Here is a 23,787-nt window from a genome sequence, read left to right on the forward strand (position 1 = left end):
CGGGGCGTCCCGCCCCCGGCCCCGCCCCGTGCAGGTGATCCTGGGGAGGCCGGAGAACGCGCCGGGGGTGCCAGGGTCCCGCACACTGGAGTGGCGGCGCCTCCCCGTGGTGTCCCCGCTCCTGGGTCCTTTTTGGGACTGGCTCTGGCACTCCCGGGCACTCAGTCCAGTAGAGAAGTCCAGCAGGAGGCTTCCAGGTCGGACTCCTCCGAGGGGTAAAGAGAGGGAAAGGGCCTCACAAACACACCCAGGTGAGCTCCAGGCACTTTGAGTAGGGTCTTTAAAGGAGCACGGCGCTAATCTGATTGAAGGTTTTGAGGGGCAGCTGGAGATTCAGACAACCACAGAACGTTAGACCGGGAGGAAACAGGCTTGGCAGCCGGCAAGTGTCAAGAACTCTTGCGCCGTAGGATCAAAGGCTCCTTCCTCCCCAGGCTGTCGAGATTCCAGCTGTATCCCAGGAGCCCAGGGCGATATCCCTGGCAGGCAGCAGGTACTCAATCAATATTTATAGAAAGCGGGAAGAGACCTCGGAGAGGGGATCTCTTCTTTCAGAAACAGGGAAGCTGAGGCCCAGGAAGCAAAGGTGAGCACAAAGTCTTATCGCAGGTTAGTAACAGAATCAGGAGTGGAGGCTGGTTTCCCGGTTCTGTTTTCAATTGATTTCCAGAAAGTGATTGCATCTGGGCCGACTGCCTTGCCGCTCAGTGCCTGTGAGATGCTTTCAAACTCTCCTCAGCTAAGAACTAAGATTTTTATAGGAAAAAAACACGTATTTTTATAGGAAACTCCAAGGTAGTATTTATTTATTTATTTATCTTTGAGACAGGATCTCACTCTGCAGCCCAGGCTGGAGTGTGGTGGCACAATCTCGGCTTACTGCAACCTCTGCCTCCTGGTTCAAGCGATTCTCTTGCCTTAGCCTCCCGAGTAGCTGGGATTACAGGCACATGCCACCACACCCGGCTAATTTTTTTGTGTGTGTATGTATATATATATTTTGGTAGGGACAGGGTTTCATCATGTTGGCCAGGATGGTCTTGAACTCTTGACCTCAAGTGATCCACCAGCCTTGGCCTCTCAAAGTGCTGGATGAGCCACTGCTCCCAACCCATTTTATTTTATGGAGACTGGGTCTTGCTCTCCCGCCCCAGCTGGAGTGCAGTGGCGGGATTTCGGCTCACTGCAGCCTCTAACTCCTGGGCTCTAGCGATCCTCCCACCTTGGCCTCCCAAAGTACTGGAATTACAGGCATGAGCCACCATGCCCAGCCGCAAGGTGGTATTAACAAATATTGATTGAGAGTATAATCCTGTAATTCTACTTTCTCATCAAAGACTTGAGACACTTGAGTATGGTCTTTAAGGAGCATGGCGCTAATCCGTGGCTTCAAGAGCTTCCCTGTTGTGGGGGAGGCAGACCTGGTTACAGGGAGAGGCCACAATGTGGGGAGAGGAGTCCAGTGGGAGCCTGCTCTGGCCCTGAGGCCTGAGTTCCACAGTAAATGGCACTGGGGGGGGGCCACTTCAGGATGCTGCTTCTGGAAGATTTCCAGGTTTGTTTGTGGGGGCAAGAGCCCCCAGTGCATGGTCTCAGGTTCAAACCCTGGCTCCACTGCTTACTATTCGCAAGATGGGAGTAATTTCTGAGACTGTTTCTTTCTGTAAAATGAAGAGAAGGTACTTCAGTATAGTTGCGGTGAGGATTAAAAATGAGATCACACTTGTGAAGTGCCAGGTAAGTGGGAGAATGATTATGCCAAGTGGCAGGAGCTGGGAAGGGGGACTTTGATGTCTTAGGTCCTTCTCTGTGGGGTTTGGTAGTCTTCAGCCTTCTGTTATCTATGGCTCAAGCCCATCTTCTGCTTTGTCCCTTAATCCAGGCTGGCTAAGCCACAGGACACCTGCCCTGTCAGAATGAGTTTGTGCACACCGACAGTAAGGGGTTTGGGAAGGGAGCTCTTCCTTGCATCAGCCCTGCCATAACCAGGGTCAGAGACACCAGCCAAGCCCAGGAGGCAGAAGCATGAAAAGGCTCTTCATCGCGCTGCATATTCACTCATTAAGTGCTACAGAGTGTTCACTACAGGCCAGGCACTTTGCAAGGTGGGGCAGAGTCAGTGGTGGCCCCTCCCTGCCCTGTAGACCTCACCTTCCAGTGGGGCTGGGGTTGAAGGGACAGATGACCCAAGCACAAAAGATGGTAACAAAATAGTGAGACCATCTGAAAAGTTCTAAAGGAAATAATAATATGGTGTCATTGATTATTATGGGTGGGAGGGCAGGGGCCCCCACAGAAACCTATCTGCCAGGGGAGGACAGGGGAGCTGAGACCCAAAGGACAAGCAGGCACGTGAGGAGGGGCTGGAGCTGGGGCCGGGGAGCACTCTAGAAGGGAGCAGGGTGGGATAGGGTGGGGGAAGCAGCAGGTTGGTTTGTGCAAAGATCCTAAGGCCAGTATAGCAACCAAAGCCAGGGGTGGCTTCAGGGAGAGTGGACAGAATGAGGTCAGAGGCAGGCAGAGATCAGATGCAAGGTCTTACAGGTCAGAGTAAGGATTTTATTCCAAGGACTAGGGAAAGCCATGGAGGGTTTCCCATTGCAATTAAGGAAAGCAACAGGCTGGGGGCGGTGGCACACGCCTGTAATCCCAGAACTTTGGGAGGCTGAGGCAGGAGAATCACTTGAGTCCAGGAGTTCAAGACTAACCTGGGCAACATAGCAAGGTCCCATCTCTACAAAACAAATTTTAAAAATTAGCCGGCCATGGTGGTGCATGGCTATAGTCCCAGATGCTTGGGAGGCTGAGGTAGGAGGGTCACTTGGGCCTGGGAGGTAGAGACTGCAGTGAGCTGAGATCGCATCACTGCACTCCAGCCTGAGCGACAGAGCTAGACCCTTTCTCCAAAAAAAGAAAAAAAAAAAAAAAAGGAGAAAGGGAAAAAAAAGAAGATTTTGAAAGCAATTTAATGGAATTAAAAAAAAAAGTGTGGTGATTTTTCATTTTTAAAATAAAGAGGATGTTTATATATAAATCAGTTTTATTAGTCAATGAAAATTGCTTATACAATTACCCAACATCCCAGCACTTTGGGAGGCCAAGGTGGGAGGATCACCTGAGGTCAGGAGTTCGAGACCAGCCTGACCAACATGGCAAAACTCTGTCTCTACTAAAAATACAAAAAAAAAAAAAAAAAATAGCTGGGCATGGTGGCGCACACCTGTGATCCCAGCTACTCGGGAGGCTGAGGCAGGAGAATCACTTGAACCCAGGAGGCAGAGGTTGCAGTGAGCCGAGATCGCGCCACTGCACTCCAGCCTGGGTGACAGAGCGAGACTGCATGTCAAAAAAAAGAAAAAATTACCCAACAAACCACTCCAGTTTCAGATGTTACCATATGGAGTCTCAGGTGCTGGGGGATTTTAAAATAACAAAAAACGGCTGCTTCCACGTGGAAAATACCCAGAGACAACCAGTTATCCTTCCTTTTCTTATTAGCAGAAGATGTAACTACAAACTAGCCTTTGAGCGGCTGTGTTTTCATCTCCTGGCCAGGCATGTCCAGTCTTTCATGTCTCCCCTCAAAGCCTTAATCTGCTGTTTATGGCTTTTGAGATGGTTGCTGGGGAAACCAGCCAAATGTCATGTGGGATTAGAATGCAATTTCAGGGGAGGAGACGAAGCACAGAGAATCATGAGTCCAGAGAAACCCAAGTCCACATTGTTTAATCTAGTACAGAGAGAGAGAGGGAGAGAGAGAGGCAGAGAGAGAGGGAGAGGAGGCAAACATACCTAGGCCAATTGATTTTGAAACAATTCCCTGTTTCTCAACTAAGTAGGCAGAGAGTAGAGGGAGCAGCAAAGGCCACAAGACACAGGCCAAGGTTCTAAATGACCTACAGGGCTCGTAGTGCAGTGTGTCATGTGGCTGATCCCAGATGGACATGTGCTGGGTGGACGTGAAGTGCAGAGGAGGACCAGTGCCCCTTCCCCCTCGCTGCTGTCCTGCATGTGGTCTAATTCCCATCTTACCTCTAGGAGCATCTGGCGATGGAGGATGAGAAGACAAGAGAGTGACGGGGGCAGAGTCAGGGGTCTAATCTCCTTGCGAGCCATCTGATCTCCCCGGGCCTCTGTTTTCTCATCTGTGAAATGATGGTTTGGACGGCCTTGTCTCTGAGGCCTCATCCAGTTCCACGGTAAGTCTGATAATCGTGAGTGTGCCTTTAAACAGCCAGCCCAGGTCATTACCTGACAGCTTCCTCATTTTTTATGCTACATTTTTAGGAATGTGCGTTAGCGCAAACCATTTGTTGGTAATTACAAGGGAAAAACTTCTATTCTCAGAATGAAAATAGGAAGCTGTAAATTAATTTAAGTCCTTCTGCCATCAGCGGAAGCCACGCCTCCTCACCTTGGCAAGGAACCTGTGCTCTCCTGGTGGCAGTCAGCCCATTCGCAGCTATCTCGGCTGCTGAGTCCTCCTCCCCTGGTACCTCCTTGGTCTATCCTACTATCACAGTCACCCTAGGAATCCCAGAGTGAGAGCAGAAAAAACACACACCGAGAGAAGACGCAATCTAATGGCTACTCCGTTTACTTGCTGTGTGACTTCAGGCAGGTCTCCTAACCTCTGTGGACATGAGTTTCCTCTTCTATAATTCATTCATTCAGTGAATATTTACCAACAGCCTGCTGTGTGCCAGTGATGAATAAAAGAGATGACAATTCCTGCTCTGATGAAGCATGCATTCTGATGGGAGAAAAACAACAAAAATGAAGAAGCCAGGCTGGGTGCCGTGGCTCATACCTGTAATCCTAGCACTTCGGGAGGCTGAGGAGGGTGGGTCACTCGAGTCCAGGAGTTCAAGACCAGACTGGGCAACATGGAGAGACCCTGCCTCTACAAAACATACAAAAATTAGACTGACATAGTGACACACGCCTGTAGTCCTGGCTACTCAGGAGGCTGAGGTGGGAGGATCACTTGAGCCTGGGAGTTTGAGGCTGCAGTGACCTGTGATTGTGCCACTGCCCTCCAGCCTGTGTGACAGAGCGAGACCCTGTCTCAAATAAATAAATAAACAAGCCAATGATATGGCATGTTGGAAAGTAATAAGTGCTCTGGAGAAAAATAAAGGGAAGCTGGGATAGTGATATCTGCCTACCCCAAAAGGCGTGGAACATGAATGAGTTTATAACCTTACTTTCAAAGAGTAGGCCAGGCATGATGGCTCATGCCTGTAATCCCAGCACTTAGGGAGGTCGAGGCTGGCGGATCACTTGAACCCAGGAGTCTGAGATCAGCCTAGGCAACATAGTGAAACCCCGTCTCTACTAAAAATACAAAAATTAGACAGGCATGGTGGCGGGTGCCTGTCATCCCAGCTACTCAGGAGGCTGAGGCAGAAGAATCGCTTGAACTTGGGAGGTGGAGGCTGCAGTGAGCGGAGATTACAACACTGCACTCCAGCATGGGCGACAGAGTGAGACTCTGTCTCAACAACAACAACAACAACACGCACATGCACACGCACAAAGAGTAATTACTCTTGATATTTGCATACATCCTTGTGCAAATATCAAGATTAATTATAGTATTGTAGACGGACATTGTGTTAAATGAAAGCATTTACAGTAATTCTAAAGGCCCAGGAAATGGGGTAATCCAGGGAGTGAGAAACCAAGTTTGGGTGAACTCGGACATCCCCCAGCCCTGGGTGTCTCAGTCCTGGTGGTCCCTCAGAATCCCTTGGGGACTTTGGAAAACTCTTGCTAAGGTTGCACTTTACAGCCATAGAGCTAGAGGCTCTGCAGTGGGGCCAGACCAGTCATGGGTTTTTATGAGGTGCCCAGGTGATGCTAATGTGTGACCAGGGTTGGAAGCCACTGAGGAGCCCAAGATCATAGAGAGGGAATGGCTTGCTCAAGGGCTGGCACCCAAAGTGCTGGGATTAGAGGCGTGAGCCACTGCGCCTGGCCATTTATACTTACTTTTAATTGCATACAGATTAAGGGATGGTTTATGAAGAAATTTCTAGGAAAAGAGTAGTAACTTCTGGGTTTTTGGGTCATTGCCTTGGAAAGGGGAGGTAACTCCTGGATGTTGTGTAAGCTGACATGGAACACTGGTGGGTGCGTCTCATGGAAAGCTGCTTCTGCCCTGTCCTTATTTTAACTACTCCTCAGTTTGGTTCGGCGTCCAAGTCCCCCTCCAGAGTCTCGTCCCACCTTCTACCTCATGGCTACTGTTAATGATCCAAAAGGATCCCAGTTATGAAAGATAACAATATGTCAACGTGATGGAAACCCAGTCAATCCTGTCCTCTGCTCTGGTCATTTGCCTTAGGAGGTAGATTCCTCACCTCAGTTCCTTTCAGGAGAACAGTGGGGCCTTTGAGGCTGGTTTAAGACAAATAAAAAAAGAAAGAAGAAAGAAAGAAAGCAAAAAGCCAAAAGGAGCCAATGGGCCATCTCTGGCAATTAAAAATCTCTGATCACATGACCAGGTGCAGTGGCTCACGCCTGTAATCCTAGCACTTTTGGAAGCTGAGTGGGTGGATCACTTGAGGTCAGGAGTTTGAGAGCAGGCTGGCCAACATGGTGAAACCCCATCTCTACTAAAAATACAAAGATTAGCTGGGCATAGTGACATATGCCTGTAATCCCAGCTACTTGGGAGGCTGAAGCATGAGAATCGCTTGGACCCAGGAGACAGAGGTTGCAGTGAGCCAAGATTGCATCACTGCACTCCAGCCTGGGTGATAGAGCGAGACCCTGTCTGAAAAACAAACAAACAAACAAACACCACTCTGATCAGGTTTGTCTAACAAATGATCAAATGATCACAATTACAAAAAACAAAACACAATTTCTGAAAAAATATCTGGCATTTGGAAAACCACTCTCCTGCTTTTAGAAAGTTCTTCCTGAGCTATAGGATTGAGTTTTATTAAACTTATTCTATGGGGACCGGAAGTTACTTTTTCTGGGATATACAGGTGTTCGCTCAGTTAGCCACATGTGAGTTCATTTGAGTAAACACTTCCTGAGAGCTTAAGTGGGCAAGGCGCTGAGCTGGGCTCTGCGAGAGACACAGAGGCTGCATTCTCTGCTTTTTTCTTATGTGTTTGTTCCCTTACCAGACCTCTCTCCTCCCCAGTGTGCCAGGTTTCACATTCTTCCGTGTGTTTTACCATCCACTGTGAGATTTCCCCTGTATGTTTTCTACTTCCTAAACTATGTGAAAACTACATTTTTAAACACAGAATTCCTTCAGTGATTTTTTTTTTTTTTTTTTGAGACAGAGCCTTGCTCTGTCATCCAGGCTGGAGTGCAATGGCACGATCTCAGCTCACTGCAACCTCCACCTCCTGGGTTCCAGCAATTCTCATGCCTCAACCTCCCAAGTAGCTGGGATTTGAAGTGGCTGCCACTATGCCCAGCTAGTTTTTGTATTTTTAGTAGAGAAGGGGTTTCAACATGTTGGCCAGGCTGATCTCGAACTCCTGACCTCAGGTGATTTGCCTGCCTCAGCCTTCCAAAGTGCAGGGATTACAGGCGTGAGCCACTGCGCCCAGCATCTTTTATTTATAAAGTCAGAAAATCTAAATAAACACATGTTATGAAATTATTTCCTTTCTTGGATCTTTAGGTGCTTAAATAGGGAAATGGCACAAAACCAAAATATAAGTGGCTAACCCTATTAAAAATTTAGAGTAATGATAAAATACTGTTCTTTATGTATACTGGCATGTATGATATGTCTCTTCTTATGACGTGGAAGACTGGGATAATTGTGTTGTTTCACATTCAACATCAAGAACATAAGGAAGCTCTGTGGTAAATATCATAAAAGCTCTCTGTCTGAAACTCTCTATACCAGAACTTACTTTGGGTACATTTATCAAACATGCTTAAAATTTACTTCTCGTATCTTGCCTGGAATCAGAATTGAGTGGTGAAAAAAATGAAGACCAGATAAAAATCAGTGCTTACTTATTAGGTCTCTAAACTCAGAATAATTCACCAATGAATAAAATACTCTGCCCTTTTGGTCTTTATAAAGTTTCTTCAGATATTGAAGTTTACTGTGATTGAAGTTCACTGTGATAGCTATTTTATTTTTGTCTGCCCTGCTTTCATTTCCCTTTCTTGGGTAAAAGCCTTGCCCATCTGGCCTCAGGGATGGGCAGGCAATACAATCTGGCCAATGAGAATCCCACTGCAGTATGGAATCACAGAAAGCTCTCCTTCCACCTGAGTTGTTGGCTACCACGTTCTCTGCTGCGAGCGGATGTCCTTTTTGCAGTAAGAAGGATTTGGTGGACACACAAAGAGAGGCAGAGACAAAGACAGCTGAGAGATGAAGAGTCCTTACCCCATGCCCTTCTAAGCTCTTAACAGAAGCATTTAGAGCTATACATTTTCCTCTCTACTTTAGCCCCCTTTTTCTCCTACTACATTGTACCGGGTTGGTCTATGACCAATACCATATGGCAGAAGTGATGGTCTGTCATTTCTGAGATTAGGTTATAAAAAGACTTCATCTTGGGCTCTCTCTCTTTCTCTCTCTCTGATCACTCGCTCGGCGGAAGCCAGCATCTATGTCCTGTGAGCAGGCTTCTGGAGAGGCCCCTGTGGCGAGGAACTGAAGCCTCCTGCCAACAGCCATGTGAGTGAGCAGGGAAGCAGACTGTCCAGCTGAAATAGGAAATTTCCCTTGACCTCTGTGTGAGCCTTGCGACAGGGGTGCCTCACTTACTTATCCCACAGCTCTCAACCCCTCGTGGGATGGGGAGCACAGGTGAACAGGTGCAGGAGCCGGGGCAAGTGCTTTTGGGCACTGGTAGGAGCAAAACTCCCATGGCAGGATCTAGAGGGGAATACCTGTGACCCCCCCCCCCCCAAGAGACTGGAGAAGTGTTACAGTGAACACTCTTTTTAAAAAATTATTTATTTATTTATTTATTTATTTTGAGACAAAGTCTCGCTCTGTCGCCAGGCTGGAGTGCGGTGATGTGATCTCTGCTCACTGCAACCTCTGCCTCCCGGGTTCAAGCGATTCTCCTACCTCAGCCTCCTGAGTAGCTGGGATTACAAGTGCACGCCACCACGCCTGGCTAATTTTTGTATTTTTAGTAGAGACGTGGTTTTGCCATGTTGGCCAGGATGGTCTCGATCTCTTGACCTCGTGATCTGCCTGCCTCAGCCTCCCAAAGTGCTGGGATTACAGGCGTGAGCCACCGCAACCGGCCTACAGTGAACACTCTTTTAGCTTTTGCCGTTCACAGACGGCTTAAGTGTTAAACAGCTCACTGGGCCCTCTCTCCACCTTTTCTCGTGAGGTGGTTGCTTTCCATCAGCGAGGGCAGAGGGTCAGTGTGACAGCCTTCTGTATCCCAGGCTCTTGTCTGGATCCAGAAAAAAATCAGGTCACATGAACGAATTGAAGGATAGTAAGTGCAGGGGATTTTATTGCTGCCAGAAGTGGCTCTCAGATGGAAGGAAAGCTGGAAAGGGGATGGAGCGGGGAGGTGGTCTTCCCCTGAAGTCTGGCCATCTCCAATCGGACTTTTCTCCAAAGTCCCACTGTCAAGCCGTCCCTCTGAAGTCAAGCTGCTTCTCTCTGACATCCGGCTGCTTCTTCTCTTCTCCCCTTCTCTGCTCTCTGCCAGTGGAGCCTGGGGTTTTTATGGGTACAGGATGGGGACTGGGTGGGCCAGGGGTGGTTTTGGAAAGGGCAATATTTGAATGGGAATACAGAGATTTTCTAAGTTTGGGCCATGTTTCCAGGCTTGAGGGTGGAGCTTTGCCAGGGTCCCTGTCCTTTTCAGCCTAGAATTTCTTTGCCTCCTGTCCTTATCACAGCCTTGCTGATGACTTGATGGCAACCTCTGAGAGACCCTGAGCCACCACTGTCCAGCTTAGCCACTCCCAGATTCCTGATCCTCAGAAACTGTGAGATAATGTTTTCTTGTTTTAGGCTGCTAAATTTTGGGATAATGTGTTGTGCAGCAATAGATAACTAATACACCCCTTAATGGATTTTTATTAAACCTGCAGTTTAACTGTCTCCTTTTTCTCTAGCATGAACAACTAGTTAACTTCTCTCCAGGAAAACACACCTTAAAGTGTTCAATTCATATAATTGGACACATCTGGAGACAGGAACTAAGCAGGAGGACAGCTCTGTACCCTTTCACAATAGAAGTCATTAGTATACAGTATCTAGGATTAGCAGGATGCCCAAGGGCTGCTTCTCATTTGCAAACGAGACAAATCTCCAATCTAGACTTTCCAACAGTTGTTAGAAATATCTAATGGGATAGAATTAATAGCCTGCCAAGTAACTGAAGTTATCAAGGAAATAAGTCAGAGGAGGCTAGTCCATTTAGTCCATAAAAAACCTTTCATTCACAGGGCTCACTCAGGCAATTTCTGAGAAATCATTTTTGGTTTAATTTCCTCCTTTGGGGGAAGAAGCCTGGTCAAATCTCTCAGGACAGAATACTGTATAATTTCCCATCAAAGATCTCAATTATTCAAAAGATATTTAAGAAAGATAGCACCAGGCCGTGAATTAACCTGATTACTTCTTTGAACCGAAAGGAAATGGTGAATCTAGAGTCAAACCACATGCAACGCTCTTCATTTGTAGCTCAGAGAAGAATGAATGATACTGTACATTTTTTTCCATCCATATGGGAGTACATTTAATAAAGAATCTTCATCTACATAATGTAGTAAAGTAAAAAAGAAAGAATCTGTTAACCCTTTAAAGTCTACCAAAGGTGATATAAAGTCTCATAGTAAATCAGACTTCTCAATTATCCTTAATCAATTATCTTGCAATTATCCTTGATCAGTGTGCAATTATCTTGCACATTATCCTTGATCTGTGCAAGATGCCTCTTATGTTTGGAGATATATGTTTAATGTGTATCGTTTTATTTGTATGTATTCTTGCAAAGTGCATTACTATCTTTGTGTGGTACTTCACATAATGCAAATGTTAGATACATCTTCCTCCTTTTGGCACTCAGCTGTTTTCAAGATATATCCATGTGGCTGTGTATATGGCTACTCTTGCTGCATGGTTCTCCATAGTGTTCATTTTCCAGTTGCAAATACCAGTTTGTCTCCATAAATAATGGTGGAATGAACATCCTCAACATACCTCTTTATGGCCCTGTGTGAGAATCCCTTTGGGATATTCTTGGGACATCTCTCTCTCTGTCTCATCTATCTCCAGGAGCAGAACTGCAGAGTCAGAGATTTTGTTCTTACTTAGATTACCAAGGACTGCCAGTTTGTTCTTCAGAATGACTAAACTAATCTATACTTCCACCAGTTTTATATCAGATTTCCTATATCCCCTCCCTCTGGCTATACTTGGCATTAATTGCTTTTACATTTTTGAGAATCCAATAGGTATAAATGGCATCTTGTCATTTTAATTTGCACTTTATCTGATTACTAGGTTTTAGTATTTCTTCATAGGCTCATTGTTTTCCTTTTCTGTCAATTACTTTTCATATCCTGTAGCCTATTTTTCTATTGGGCTGCTTTTCCTTGTCAATTTGCAGAATCTCTTTGCATTTTATAGTTATTTCCCCTGTGTTAGTGTCAGAGGTGTTCAAACCAGGGTGACTCCATCTTGAACAGGGGCTCAGTAAAATGAGGCTGAGACCTACTGGGCTGCATTCCTAGGAGGTTAGGTGTACTTAGTCACAGGTTATTATTTACAGTTAAGGGTACGAGTTAATAATGTTAATGTTAATGGGAAATAATAGACCCAGGAAATGTCCTGATGTCCCAATATCTTAAGAACAAAAGCATTTTTAGTTTAAGAATATGTTTCGCTTTAAAGATAATAATATAGATGCTTGTGGAAGACAGCAGTTACGCAAAGATTAACAGTCCTTTGTCAGAAACCTTTGTAGTAGAGCACATCTCCGCCATGATTTTTGCTTTATCTTATATATAAACAAGCATTGTATCTCAGGCAGGCACGTTCCCCCTTGTGCTTTTGGGAACGCCCTACTCTGTTTATGGAGTATCTATTCTTTCACTCCTTTACTTTCTTTTCTTTTTCTTGAGACACAGTTTCACTCTGTCATCCAGGCTGGAGTGCGGTGGCACAATCTCGGCTCACTGCAAACTCCGCCTCCTGGGTTCAAGCGATTCTCCTGTCTCAGCTTCCCAGGTAGCTGGGACTACAGGTGCGCACCACCACGCCTGGCTAATTTTTGTATTTTTAGTAGAGACGGAGTTTCGTCATGTTGGCCAGGCTGGTCTCGAACTCCTGACCTCAAATGATCCACCTGCCTCAGCTTCCCAAAGTGCTAGGATTACAGGCGTGAGCCACCATGCCTGGCCCATTCCTTTACTTTCTTAATAAACTTGCTTTTACTCAGCTAGGCACGGTGGCTCATGCCTGTAATCCCAGCACTTTGGGAGGCTGAGGTGGGTGGATCACCTGAGGTCCAGAGTTCGAGACCAGCCTGACCAACATGGAGAACCCCATCTGTACTAAAAATACAAAATTAGCCGGGCGTGGTGGCGCATGCCTGTAATCCTAGCTACTCGGGGGGGCTGAGCAGGAGAATCGCTTGAACCCGGGAGGCGGAGGTTGCAGTGAGCCGAGATCACACCATTGCACTCCAGCCTTGGCAACAAGAGTGAAACTCCGTCTCAAAAAAATAAAAATAAATAAAATAAACTTGCTTTCACTCTACTCTGTGGACTCATTCCGAATTCTTTCTTGCATGAGAACTAAAAACTCCCTGTAGGGGTCTGGATCAGGGCCCTTTCCGGTAACATCAGGACTGCAAATATTTCTTCCTATTGTGTGAACATTTTCATGGCATTCTTCATTGAACATGAATCATTGATTTTGATGTAACCAATTAGAATTCTTACCTTATAGCTTATGCTTTTAAAGTTTTATGAAGTCTCTCCCTGCCTCTAGGTCACAATGATATTCTCCCACAATTTGTTCTATTAGTAATTTTACATTCTAGATTTAGGTCTTTAACTTTTAACTTTCAGCATTTAACTTTTCCAAACATTTCGGACCACAAACTTTTCCCAAGTAACGTATTTTGAAATACCTTACTGAAATATCTAAGCTACAAATCGCTTATATTTATACTTTCTATGTCTCAGAAGACCCGGGGAAGCTTGGCAAGATGAGATCTTTCCTATGTGTGCAAGAATTTTAATCTTTTCTTCTTCTAGATTAGAACATTTTAATGTGTTCATTGAGGGCAGGAACATAGTGATGGCTCACTCCTGCCCTTTAAACATACTTCTCAGTGATAATAGGACTCTGATACATCTGATACATACATTATATGCATTTAACTTGAAGCCAGTCTATTAGGTAAATTACTTAAATCTTGATTCTTGTATTTCCTACTCTGCATTAAAAATTTTGTTTTTGGCCGGGCGCGGTGGCTCGTGCGTGTAACCCCACCACTTTGGGAGGCTGAGGTGGATGGATCGCCTGAGGTCAGGAGTTCAAGACCAGCCTGGCCAACATGGTGAAACTTGTTTCTGCTAAAAATACAAAAATTAGCCAGGCATGATGGCGTGCGCCTGCAGTCCCAGTTACTAGAGAGGCTGAGGCAGGAGAATTGCTTGAACCCAGGAGGCAGAGGTTGCAGTGAGGTGAGATTGCGCCACTGCACTCCAGCCTAGGCAACAGATTGAAACTTGGTCTCAGAAAAAAAATTGTGTGTGTGTGTTTTGTCCTAGGTTCTTTGCAGTGGTTTTCCAATTTTCTGTTTTAGCCAAGGAATCCTTAGCTCAAGTGGAAAACATGCTAGGACCTTTAGGTATAGCAAATAATAGGAGAGTTGAAGCAGGAGTGCAAGGCCCCAGGAACCTGGAAGCATGGCGCCCCCTGGAGGCAGCCCCACAGAACACAGCTTGGAAAAACATCAAAGTGGAAATGTCCTCAGCGACTCCACTTTAGTTTTTTAAAAACAAAAAAGGCCAGGTGCGGTGGCTCATGCCTGTAATCTCAGCACTTTGGGAGGCCAAGGCAAGTGGACCGCCTGAGATCAGGAATTAGAGACCAGCCTGGGCAACATAGGGAAACCCTGTCTCCACAGAAAATACAAAAATTAGCCGGGTGTGGTGGTGCACACTTGTGGTCCTAGCTACTTCGGAGACTGAGTTGGGAGGCTGGGGCTGCAGTGAACTGTGTTCATGCCACTGCACTCCAGCCTAGGCGACAGAGCAAGACCTTGTCTCAAAAACAAAACAATATCAAGAACCTTTGAATCCAAATACATTTATCCAGAAAAATTAGATTTTGGTGTAACAAACTAGTGGAGTGTGGTAGAAAGAATGTCAAGAAATGGGTTCTAGTCCCAGGTCCATGACCATCCAGATGTGTGCATTTGGCAATGCCTCTGGGGCCACTTTCTTGTAAAGGTGTGTTGGGGTGGGGTGGGGATGGAGGAGGAAGTGGAGGGAGGCAGGGGCAATAGAGGGGTGTGTCTGGGTCTGTTCTGCTGAGCTCTCACAGGGGTTGAACTCAGGTCCCCATTCCTCCCCCAGCCCCTTGAAAAGGAGCAGCTTTGTTTACCTTTCTTTTTTGCAATAGTTTTACATTGGCTTTGTGTAAGGTTTCATTTGAACAAAGAACAGAGTCCTATGGCTTAAAAATAAGTATTCAAAATCCCACTGCACTAGATAACCTCTACTGTCATTTATAGTTCCACATTTTGGAGATTTTTTTTTTTTAAACCAAGACAAAAAGTAAGTCTTTACCAGGAATAAATCATTTTTAACCAAAGGGGAAACCAGGGTAAAACGTTTCTTGGGGAAGAGCTGAAAGTGCAGTGGTTATTTACAGAGTGAGCAGTGACTCACCACCTTGAACTCTGGCACTGCATGGCATTAATGTTCAACAGGACTCTTGCAAAAGGAACAAACACAATATTGCACTTCTCTGTCTTATTAGCTAAATGTAAGTGATGCGTATTGAAAATACTACACACAAAAAAACTCAATTCAATGGACTGATTTAAAAATAGTTACTAACTTTATTTGTATTCGTTTTAAAAACAGAACTTGTTACAGGTAATCACGAAGCTTCCAAAAAAAAATTACATTCTGCTTTTGTCACCTTGATAGGACAAGGAATGTTTAAATGTCCTTAAAACACAGGGTAGAGTTGACAGATAACAAACTACTACAAACTATGGATTGTCACTTCAAGCACACTAAAATGTGGAATACATGTACATAAATTACTGACCAGTTTTTTGCAATACAAAGAGTATGCACTACAGCTTATATACCATAAAGGTAACATGCCCCAAAATATAACAGAAGATCACAAACACGTTCGGAGAAAATAATAACTTTGACTCTTGGGTTCAATTAAGATTGAAGTGAAATGATTGGGAAAGTTTTCTGAAACTTGAAGGGCACGCATATTATAGCAGAACCGTCAATCAACAATCACGTGGGGTTGAAAAGCAGCAGGAAGAATATGGCACGGTAACAGGGGTAACCACCTTTCTCTCCCCTCAGTCCCCAGTTTGAGTTAGGAAGATTGGGGACTAAACAGAAAACAATATTTAAAAACATATATTATCTGCATAGATAGAAATCTTCCATTATGATGACAGTGAACATTCGGTCAAAGCTATGCAGGAGTGCCAAGAGTCTGCAGGATATGATTCTGTTTCAAAAGGAAATATATAGGTTTACATCCAGACAGACCACATAACGAATTTAGTGAAAGATCTTTACGCTGTTATTTAAGTGGGTAGAGACGCTGACTCAGCCCCAGGTTAGTTCTTGACCTTGGCTAAAAACTCTACTTTGAACGTGATGATTTTTATAATCTTTGTCAGTGAACCCAGCAGTTGTTGCTTTCAGTTGTCTTATGGATTGTACATTTGGTAATAAGAAAACAGTCTCCAAATGATTAACATTTTCCCCTGATTCACAATGAAACAATGGCATTCTGACGAAGATGATCCATACACCGAGGGGAGTTTAAAAGACAAATAAGTATTCAGCGAATTGTAGGACAAGGTTCATAAATCTTTTAAAACTTTTTAAATAGTGAGTTTCTGTAACATGGACTTACAGCTCCAGCTAGGAAGCAACTATTGCCCCACCTTTTGTTCCTTTATATTGTCACCCCAATTATAAATAATTTGTTTCTTTTAGTACAGGAAGATATAAATGCAAATGTGCAAAAAAAGGAAGAAGGAAAGATGGACCAAGTTCACCTGTTTGGTACGTACGGGGTCCACAGCTCTGCAGAAAGGGGAGAAACCTGGTAGACAGAGGGCCTGACGCACCATTGCACTGAGCACATTTTCCACTGCTTAATTATGTGTGAGATTTTCCCTTTTAAAATAAATCTATGGTCTGTGAAATAGTCTGTATAAAAATATGAAGCCTTGAAGAGGTCAGTCATAGCAGTTCCGTCTTGAATAGAACTCAATTTTACAAGCACGGAGTGAGAGTATCATTCCACTGCAAACTCTTTTATTTCCACAACATATTAGATCTCATTCTGCTTTAGTAGAGTTACCTCTTAAGTATGACTATTAGCCATTTCATTAATATGAAAATCTGGGAAGGCCCACATAAAATACCAACATAATTGCTGGCTACCAAGATGAAATTATTTAGGCAGATTCCAGCCCCAATGGTTCAATGATAACAAAACTACAAAACATGGGACATCAAATTCATTAACTAAAATTATTAAGTCACCTCTTCCATCGAATGATGAGATTTTTCTTATTCACTGTTTCCCATCAGGGAAAAAAGAATCCTCCCACCTCATGCCTTTTTTTTTTTTTTTTCTGATGCCGGGAATTAGTATTCATTGCCTCTTTAAGAGGCCAATGCAAAAAAACGTAGAAAAAGCCCTAGCCCAGGAGTTGGGATTGCCAGTTGTAGTCCCTGGGTTGCCTTGCTGGGGGTGCCTAAGTCAGTGCCATAACCTCAGTTTTTCTAATCTGTGTAACATGGGGATAGAGTATATGATTTCCAAGGTCACTTTCACCTCTGTGATTGAGCCTCTAAGAAAGCCAAATCTTTTCACTTTGTAATCATGACATTTTTAAAAGATGGAGTTAATATGAATGGGAAACTTTTTTTTTTTTGAGCCAGGGACTTGCTATGTTGCCCAGGCTGGTCTTGAACTCCTGAACTCAAGTGATCCTCTCACCTCAGCCTCTCAAATAGCTGAGACTACAGGCACACACCACTGCACCTGGCTAAAGACTATATTCTTAAAGAATAAAAGTACTGCACTTCACCTCTATCTCCTGGTATCTCTTCAATTCAAACACACCATAAATGACTACAATATTTTATTTAAGGCTGGGCACGGTGGCTCACGCCTGGTTAATCCCAGCACTTTGGGAGGCCAAGGCAGGCGGATCACTAGGTCAGGAGATCGAGACCATCCTGGCTAATGTGGTGAAACCCCGTCTCTACTTAAAAAAAAAAAAAAAATTAGCCGGGCGTGGGAGTGGGCGCCCGTAGTCCCAGCTACTTGGGAGGCTGAGGCAGGAGAATGGCGTGAACCCGGGAGGCGGAGCTTGCAGTGAGCCGAGATCACGCAGCTGCACTCCAGCATGGGCGACAGAGTGAGACTTTGTCTCAAAATAAATAAATAAATAAATAAAAATAAAAAATAAAAAATATTTAAACCTTTATGTTGAACTTAAAAGTTCCTTGAAGCTTTGCTTTGGCTCTTAATTACTGGTATGTTTTTGAGTATAACATTTTGAAGAAGCAGAACGTGAAAAGACTAATTTGCTTTCCAGCTGAGTTTTAGTTCTCGAAGGCAATGGAACTGTTCCTATCCACTTCTGCCTCTTAGTACCTTAAACCTCAGAGATGCTCACTAGAACACTTTTTACATGGATTTGTCTTTGGTTTCATCAGGTGGGTGTGCTACAAAAATCTAGAACCTAAGAGCCAGTGCAGCGTGGGTTCTGTGACTATCCTTGTTAAGTGTTACGGTTTTCTAATCCTTCACAAATGTTTCTTTCCCCAACACAAAGCACCATTATCTTTCCTCACAATTTTCAACATAGTTTGATTCCCATGAAGAGGTTATGATTTCTAAAGAAAACATGGCTACTATACTATCAATCAGGGTTAAATCTTTTTTTTTGAGACGGAGTTTCGCTCTTGTTGCCCAGGCTGGAGTGCAATGGCGTGATCTCGGCTCACCGCAACCTCCGTCTCCCGGTTCAGGAAATTCTCCTGCCTCAGCCTCCCAAGTAGCTGGGATTACAGGCATGTGCCACCATGCCAGGCTAATTTTGTATTTTTTAAGTAGAGATGGGATTTCACCATGTTGGTCAGGCTGGTCTTGAACTCCTGACCTCAGGTGAATCCACCCACCTTGGCCTCCCAAAGTGCTGGGATTATGGTGTGAGCCACCACACCTGGCCTATCAGGGTTAAATCCAAGTAATAACTCAATTTCAAAAAAATTACAGAAAAGCCTATTAAAAGAAAAAAAAAACCATGAGACTTATCTCTTGTAAATTTGTTACATGAACTAGATATTAAACAGCCAAAAAAAGGACAGAGATGATAGTACCTGTTAAGATCCTGGTTCATTTCACAATATGAAAAAGTTGATGGGTACTTAGTAGCTTTTTTAAAAAAATTCATTTTATTATACTAGAAAAATGAAAATATTAATACTTTCCATTCAGAAAAGCTTAAATGACTCGTCTCTAATTTTGGTTTAAAGTTTTCTTCAATTTATTCAAGGCTCTCCAAAAAAAAAAATAGAAAAGCACTGTAATTTGCACTGCTTGACTGTAAAATGTTTTATGTGTTAGGAATAGAATATTCCTTAATGGGCAGGCAGAGAATGAAAGCCAAGCCAAATAACAAAGTCTCATGGGTTTTGATCACTTAGAAAATTACAGTGAATCAATATTACCTAAAAGGAAATTCAAAAAATTCCCAATTGTTGATAATACATGTCTCCTGACATACAGGGTCCATCTTGCAATAAAAAATGGGCACAATGCTGAGTTCAGAACTGCAGAGTAAATTTATTGAGTAGTTGTCGGTTAAAATGACAAATGATGATCTGAATTCAATACATTAAATTGCTGATAGAATTGCAAATTTCAACTGAATTTACATTGAGGCCTAGCAGTGGTAATTGGCTACAAATGGAACAGTTTATCACCTCAGAGTATTTGAGGGCAAGGAAGATACAGAAAAAAAAAATTAGGGGTATGCAACACAGTTTAAGTGCTCAGAAATAAATTTTACCACAGTGAGAACGAAACCACAATGACATGTTACTAACACTGTGCAGACGTCATGGTTGAATGCCTGCGTTCTGTTCCTTCCTGGTGGCAGCCGCCTTGGTTCATTAGTTCTCATGTTTGCAGCTCCTTCACATGCCCCGGCGCTTCCCAAGTGTGCCACTCAAAGGAAACAGCACAGTGAGTGGAGGCCAGCAGACCCACCCGGCCCAAAACAGAGCCTTCTCAGTTATGAGACTTTTCTACAGAAGGGACTTCAAAGTCTAAACAGACCAAAGAGAGTTAAAAAGATCCTGCTGCTTCTTAGGGAAGTTCAAATGTACATTCTGACACCTAAGTGGGAAACAATTCTGTTTTAGGAAAAGTGCCAACTGCAATCCGGATACAAAATTTCAACAACAAAAAAAGTAAAACTGAATGATCTCCCCCTCATTCCCTAATTCATAGAAAAATAGTAGGTGTGACTTTTGTTTCAAAGCAAGCTGAAAAATGGTTAAATGGACAATTTACAAATGGTCTTCAGAAAACCTTATCATTACCTTTTCTAGTTGAAAGTCTATGAATGACATACATAAACGTACACATCATAGCCAAAAAACTCAAGAACTAGTGGTTAACACGATACTGGAAAAGGTGAAGGATAAAAACTGGTGAATGAAGGTAGCTGGGTGGTCTACAGGCTACAACACGGTCACGAACGGCAGAATGCAGTAGCCACCTGCGATCCTAATCATTCAAGCTTACTGGTGATACGTCCCACTTCTAAAGTGGCCGTCCTTCCTGGGCAGCCATGTCTGGAGGGCGCCACATCAGGAATGAGGGCCTGTGCATTGCTTTGTCCCAAATTCCAGATAAGAGCAACATGTGGGTGGATCTGTGTCGTAAGACTCATCCTCAAAGTGGATTTGGCATTTCTTCCCCAAAGCTAATTGAACAAATACTGAGAACCATGATTTCTATGAATTATTCTGTATTTCTGGTTTCTTTTCCTGCAAAAAATTTCATGTATACTGACTAACAACCTTTGATCGATCTATTAATTAGAAGCTATTTATACCAGTAGAAAAATACCCACAAACAATTAAAATTATAAGACTATATTTAAATTCATAAAAATGGTACTGTACTGGGTGTGACTACATTTCCAGTTTTTGGTGTCTCATGTGATACAGAATCAGGAGGACTTACATGGCTGGAGGGGAGGGAAGCTGTTTTCCTAATTTGTTACTATTTAAAAATGGTTAAGGGTGGCCACATCTTGGGGGCTTCTCCTTTAATGTAAAGTCCCTTTTGGAATATCACTTAAAATCTGGGACAGGTCAAATCAGCTGCTACTCTGCACGACCGTGTCTGCAGTACAGGCGTGGTGAGAAGACCTATACCTCACTCTGCAGTCTCACCTATGCTGTTCGCAGCAACGCATCGGCCGCAGGCACAGAGCGCCATGGCCGGAGCCCACCAGGGCAGCCGTCTCACACCACAACCAAGGGCCTCACAGCGCGCAATCAAAGGTCTGGGGCTCATTCAACGCTGCGGTCGGAGGGTCGGGGCGCCTTGTCTGGGCAATTTTCTGTTTGGGGTTTTTTGTCTCTTCTTCCTCTTCAGTTTCACTTTCACAGACATGAACCACCACGCTGGGTGTCGACTCTGTTCCCGCGTGAAGTTCATATTTCTCTCCTGCAGAGGCAAACAAAATAACCATGACAAAAGCATCACTTCCAGCAAAAAGAACTCTTTTGTCCCTTGCAACTTTTTGTTCTACTCCTACTTTAATGGGTGATTCTTGTTTTTTAAATCTTTAAATACTAGGTCAGAGTATTTTATCTTGTTTTGGTGTTAAAGATTTGATACTTTAAGGCTCGTATAAAATGTTGTTTCAGTACCGAGGTCTTGCGAGTTAAAATGCAAATGCTAATTATTGTTTTATGAATAATATGAGTTAATCTGTTTAATTAATTAATTTATTTATTTGAGATGGAGTCTTGCTCTGTCGGCCAGGCTGGAGTGCAGTGGCACGATCTCGGCTCACTCCAACTTCTGCCTCCCGGGTTCAAGCTATTCTCCTGCCTTAGCCTCCCGAGTAGTTGGGACTACAGGTGTGTGCCACCACACCCAGCTAATTTTTGTATTTTTAGTCAAGATGGTTTTTTTTTTTCTTTTTTTTGAGATGGAGTCTTGCTCTGTCGCCCAGGCTGGAGTGCAGTGGTGCGACCTCGGCTCACTGCAAGCTCCGCCTCCCAGGTTCACGCCATTCTCCTGCCTCAGCCTCCCTAGTAGCTGGGACTACAGGCGCCCGCTACCACGCCCGGCTAATTTGTTTTTGTATTTTTAGTAGAGACGGGGTTTTATCATGTTGGCCAGGCTGGTCTCGAACTCCTGACCCCAGGTGATCTGCCTGTTTTGGCCTCCCAAAGTGCTGGGATTACAGGTGTGAGCCACCGCACCCAGCCAAGTGACTCTGACTTCATAATGGTTTCAGTTTGGGAGATACTTGTGAGGATCCAGGCAGCATAGGCACTCCCTGGATTATAGGAACTTAGATATCTAAGACACAGCTCTAACGTCTAAAAACAGCACTGAATCACTTCTTCCTCAAAATGCCTCTTTTATTCCCCTACAAGAGACATAACTCTGTCTTGGGTGGACAACTGTCTGAACCAGCATCACATCGGTTTCTTATATGATTTTAAAAGGAAGAGAGGTAGACAAAGTAAAGAGAAGGAAAAAGGAAATGAAAAAGAAATGACAAAAATATTGAAGGAGTGAGATGATATCACCACCAATTCCTTGTAATATATTCAAAGTAGTTGTTGTTTGTCTGATACTTGGTGGGGCTGGGGAGAGAAGGCACCTAATATTCACTAACTGCCTATCAAGTACTAGCAAAATCTGTAGTAGTAAAAATTACAGTTACATTTATTGAGTATTATCTATACATCATTTAATACTTAATTTTTTATTTTTACTTTTTTGGAGACAGAGTCTTGCTTCATTGCCTAGGCTGGAGTACAGTGGTACGATCTCGGCTCACTGCATCCTCCGCCTCTCGGGTTCAAGCAATTCTCCTGCCTCAGCCTCCCAAGTAGCTGGGACTATAGGCGTATGCCACCATGCCTAGCTAATTTTTTGTATTTTAGTAGAGACAGGGTTTCACCATGTTGGCCAGGTTGGTCTCGAACTCCTGACCTCAAGCAATCCGCCCACCCTAGCCTCCCAAAGTGCTAGGATTACAGGTGTGGGCCACCACACCTGGCCCTCATTTAGTACTTATAACCACACTGAATGGTGCATATGATTCTCCCTGCTTTATAGATGGAAAAGCAGAAGCTCAGAAAATGGAGGCTAAGTAACTTGTTCAAGATCACAGAGCAAGCAGATGCCACAGCTGGAATGTGAACCCAGGTGTGTTTGACTTTATCCTCTGCTCTAATCATACTGCCACAATGCACATTGCTGAATACGATCTTCAATACAAAAGTTTCTTGGGGAAGAAAAGAGGAAAAATAGAAGTTTATTACCTGGTCCCAATTTGGAAACAGCACAGAGTAAATCATAATTTATAACAGGCATCGCATCTTCGCTCTGCTTCCACCCCACCGGGGGAGAGGCTGGAGGGGAGATGAGGAACTGCTTGACAGGCTGGGGCGGCAGGAGATAGGACTTGTCCCGCACTTCGCCGGACATCTGCACCTGCAGGGAGCGAGATGCTCAAAGCCAGTTTGCAAACCGGGCTATGTTTTCTTCATTTTCACCTTTATGTTGACTGTTCCATCTTTTTGTAGAAAATTAAACATTTCTTTCTTTTTTTTTTTTTTTTGAGACGGAGTCTCACTTTGTCGCCCAGGCTGGAGTGCAGTGGTCCAATCTCAGCTCACTGCAAACTCCACCCCCCAGGTTCACGCCATTCTCCTGCCTCAGCCTCCCGAGTAGCTGGGACTACAGGTGCATGTCACCACGCCCGACTAATTTTGTTTTTATATTTTTAGTAGAGATGGGGTTGCACTGTGTTAGCCAGGATGGTCTTGATCTCCTGACTTCATGATCCGCCCACCTTGGCCTCCCAAAGTGCTGGGATTACAGGTGTGAGCCACCGTGCCTGGCCTATTTCTTATAAACAGTCTATAATCTCCAAAAGGGTGGGACTGGGTCTGTTTGGCTCACCACTGGCCACTCAGTGTACAGCACATGGCCACACATAGTAGGTGCTTCATGAATATTAACTGTATAAAAAATAAATGGATGGGCCAGGTGTGGTGGCTCACACCTGTAATCCCAGCACTTTGGGAGGCCGAGGCAGGTGGATCACCTGAGGTCAGGAGTTTGAGATCAGCCTGGCCAACATGGTGAAACTCTATCTCTACTAAAAATACAAAAATTAGCCGGGTGTGGTGGCACATGCCTGTAGTCCCAGCTACTTGGGAGGCGGAGGCAGGAGAATCATTTGAACCTGGGAAGCGGAGGTTGTGGTGAGCTGAGATTGCATCACTGCACTC

The 23,787-nt window shown here is 44.3% G+C and overlaps 1 protein-coding gene and 1 long non-coding RNA gene across 4 annotated transcripts in view; one reads left to right on the forward strand and one right to left on the reverse strand.

The window, feature by feature from the left end:
• Nucleotides 1-42: 42 nt before the first annotated feature.
• LOC101135227 (uncharacterized) lies at nt 43-16,794 on the forward strand. The gene is made up of 3 exons (XR_173555.4): nt 43-251; nt 4,039-4,199; nt 16,201-16,794. It is a non-coding gene; the product is annotated as an uncharacterized lncRNA (long non-coding RNA).
• A 2,254-nt stretch (nt 16,795-19,048) lies between these two features.
• RCAN3 (RCAN family member 3) overlaps nt 19,049-23,787 on the reverse strand; it is a 34,299-nt gene continuing 29,560 nt past the window's right edge. For all 3 annotated transcript variants that reach the window (XM_004025178.5, XM_004025179.5, XM_004025177.5), the window contains exons 4-5: nt 22,813-22,984; nt 19,049-20,971 (exon numbers count right to left, since the gene is read on the reverse strand). In XM_004025178.5, coding sequence (XP_004025227.1) covers nt 20,787-20,971; nt 22,813-22,984 — 357 coding nt within the window. In that variant the 3' untranslated portion in view covers nt 19,049-20,786. The remainder of the gene's footprint in view (nt 20,972-22,812; nt 22,985-23,787) is intronic.

This window comes from Gorilla gorilla, chromosome 1 (assembly GCF_029281585.2).
Source record: "Gorilla gorilla gorilla isolate KB3781 chromosome 1, NHGRI_mGorGor1-v2.1_pri, whole genome shotgun sequence".
NCBI lineage: Eukaryota > Metazoa > Chordata > Mammalia > Primates > Hominidae > Gorilla > Gorilla gorilla.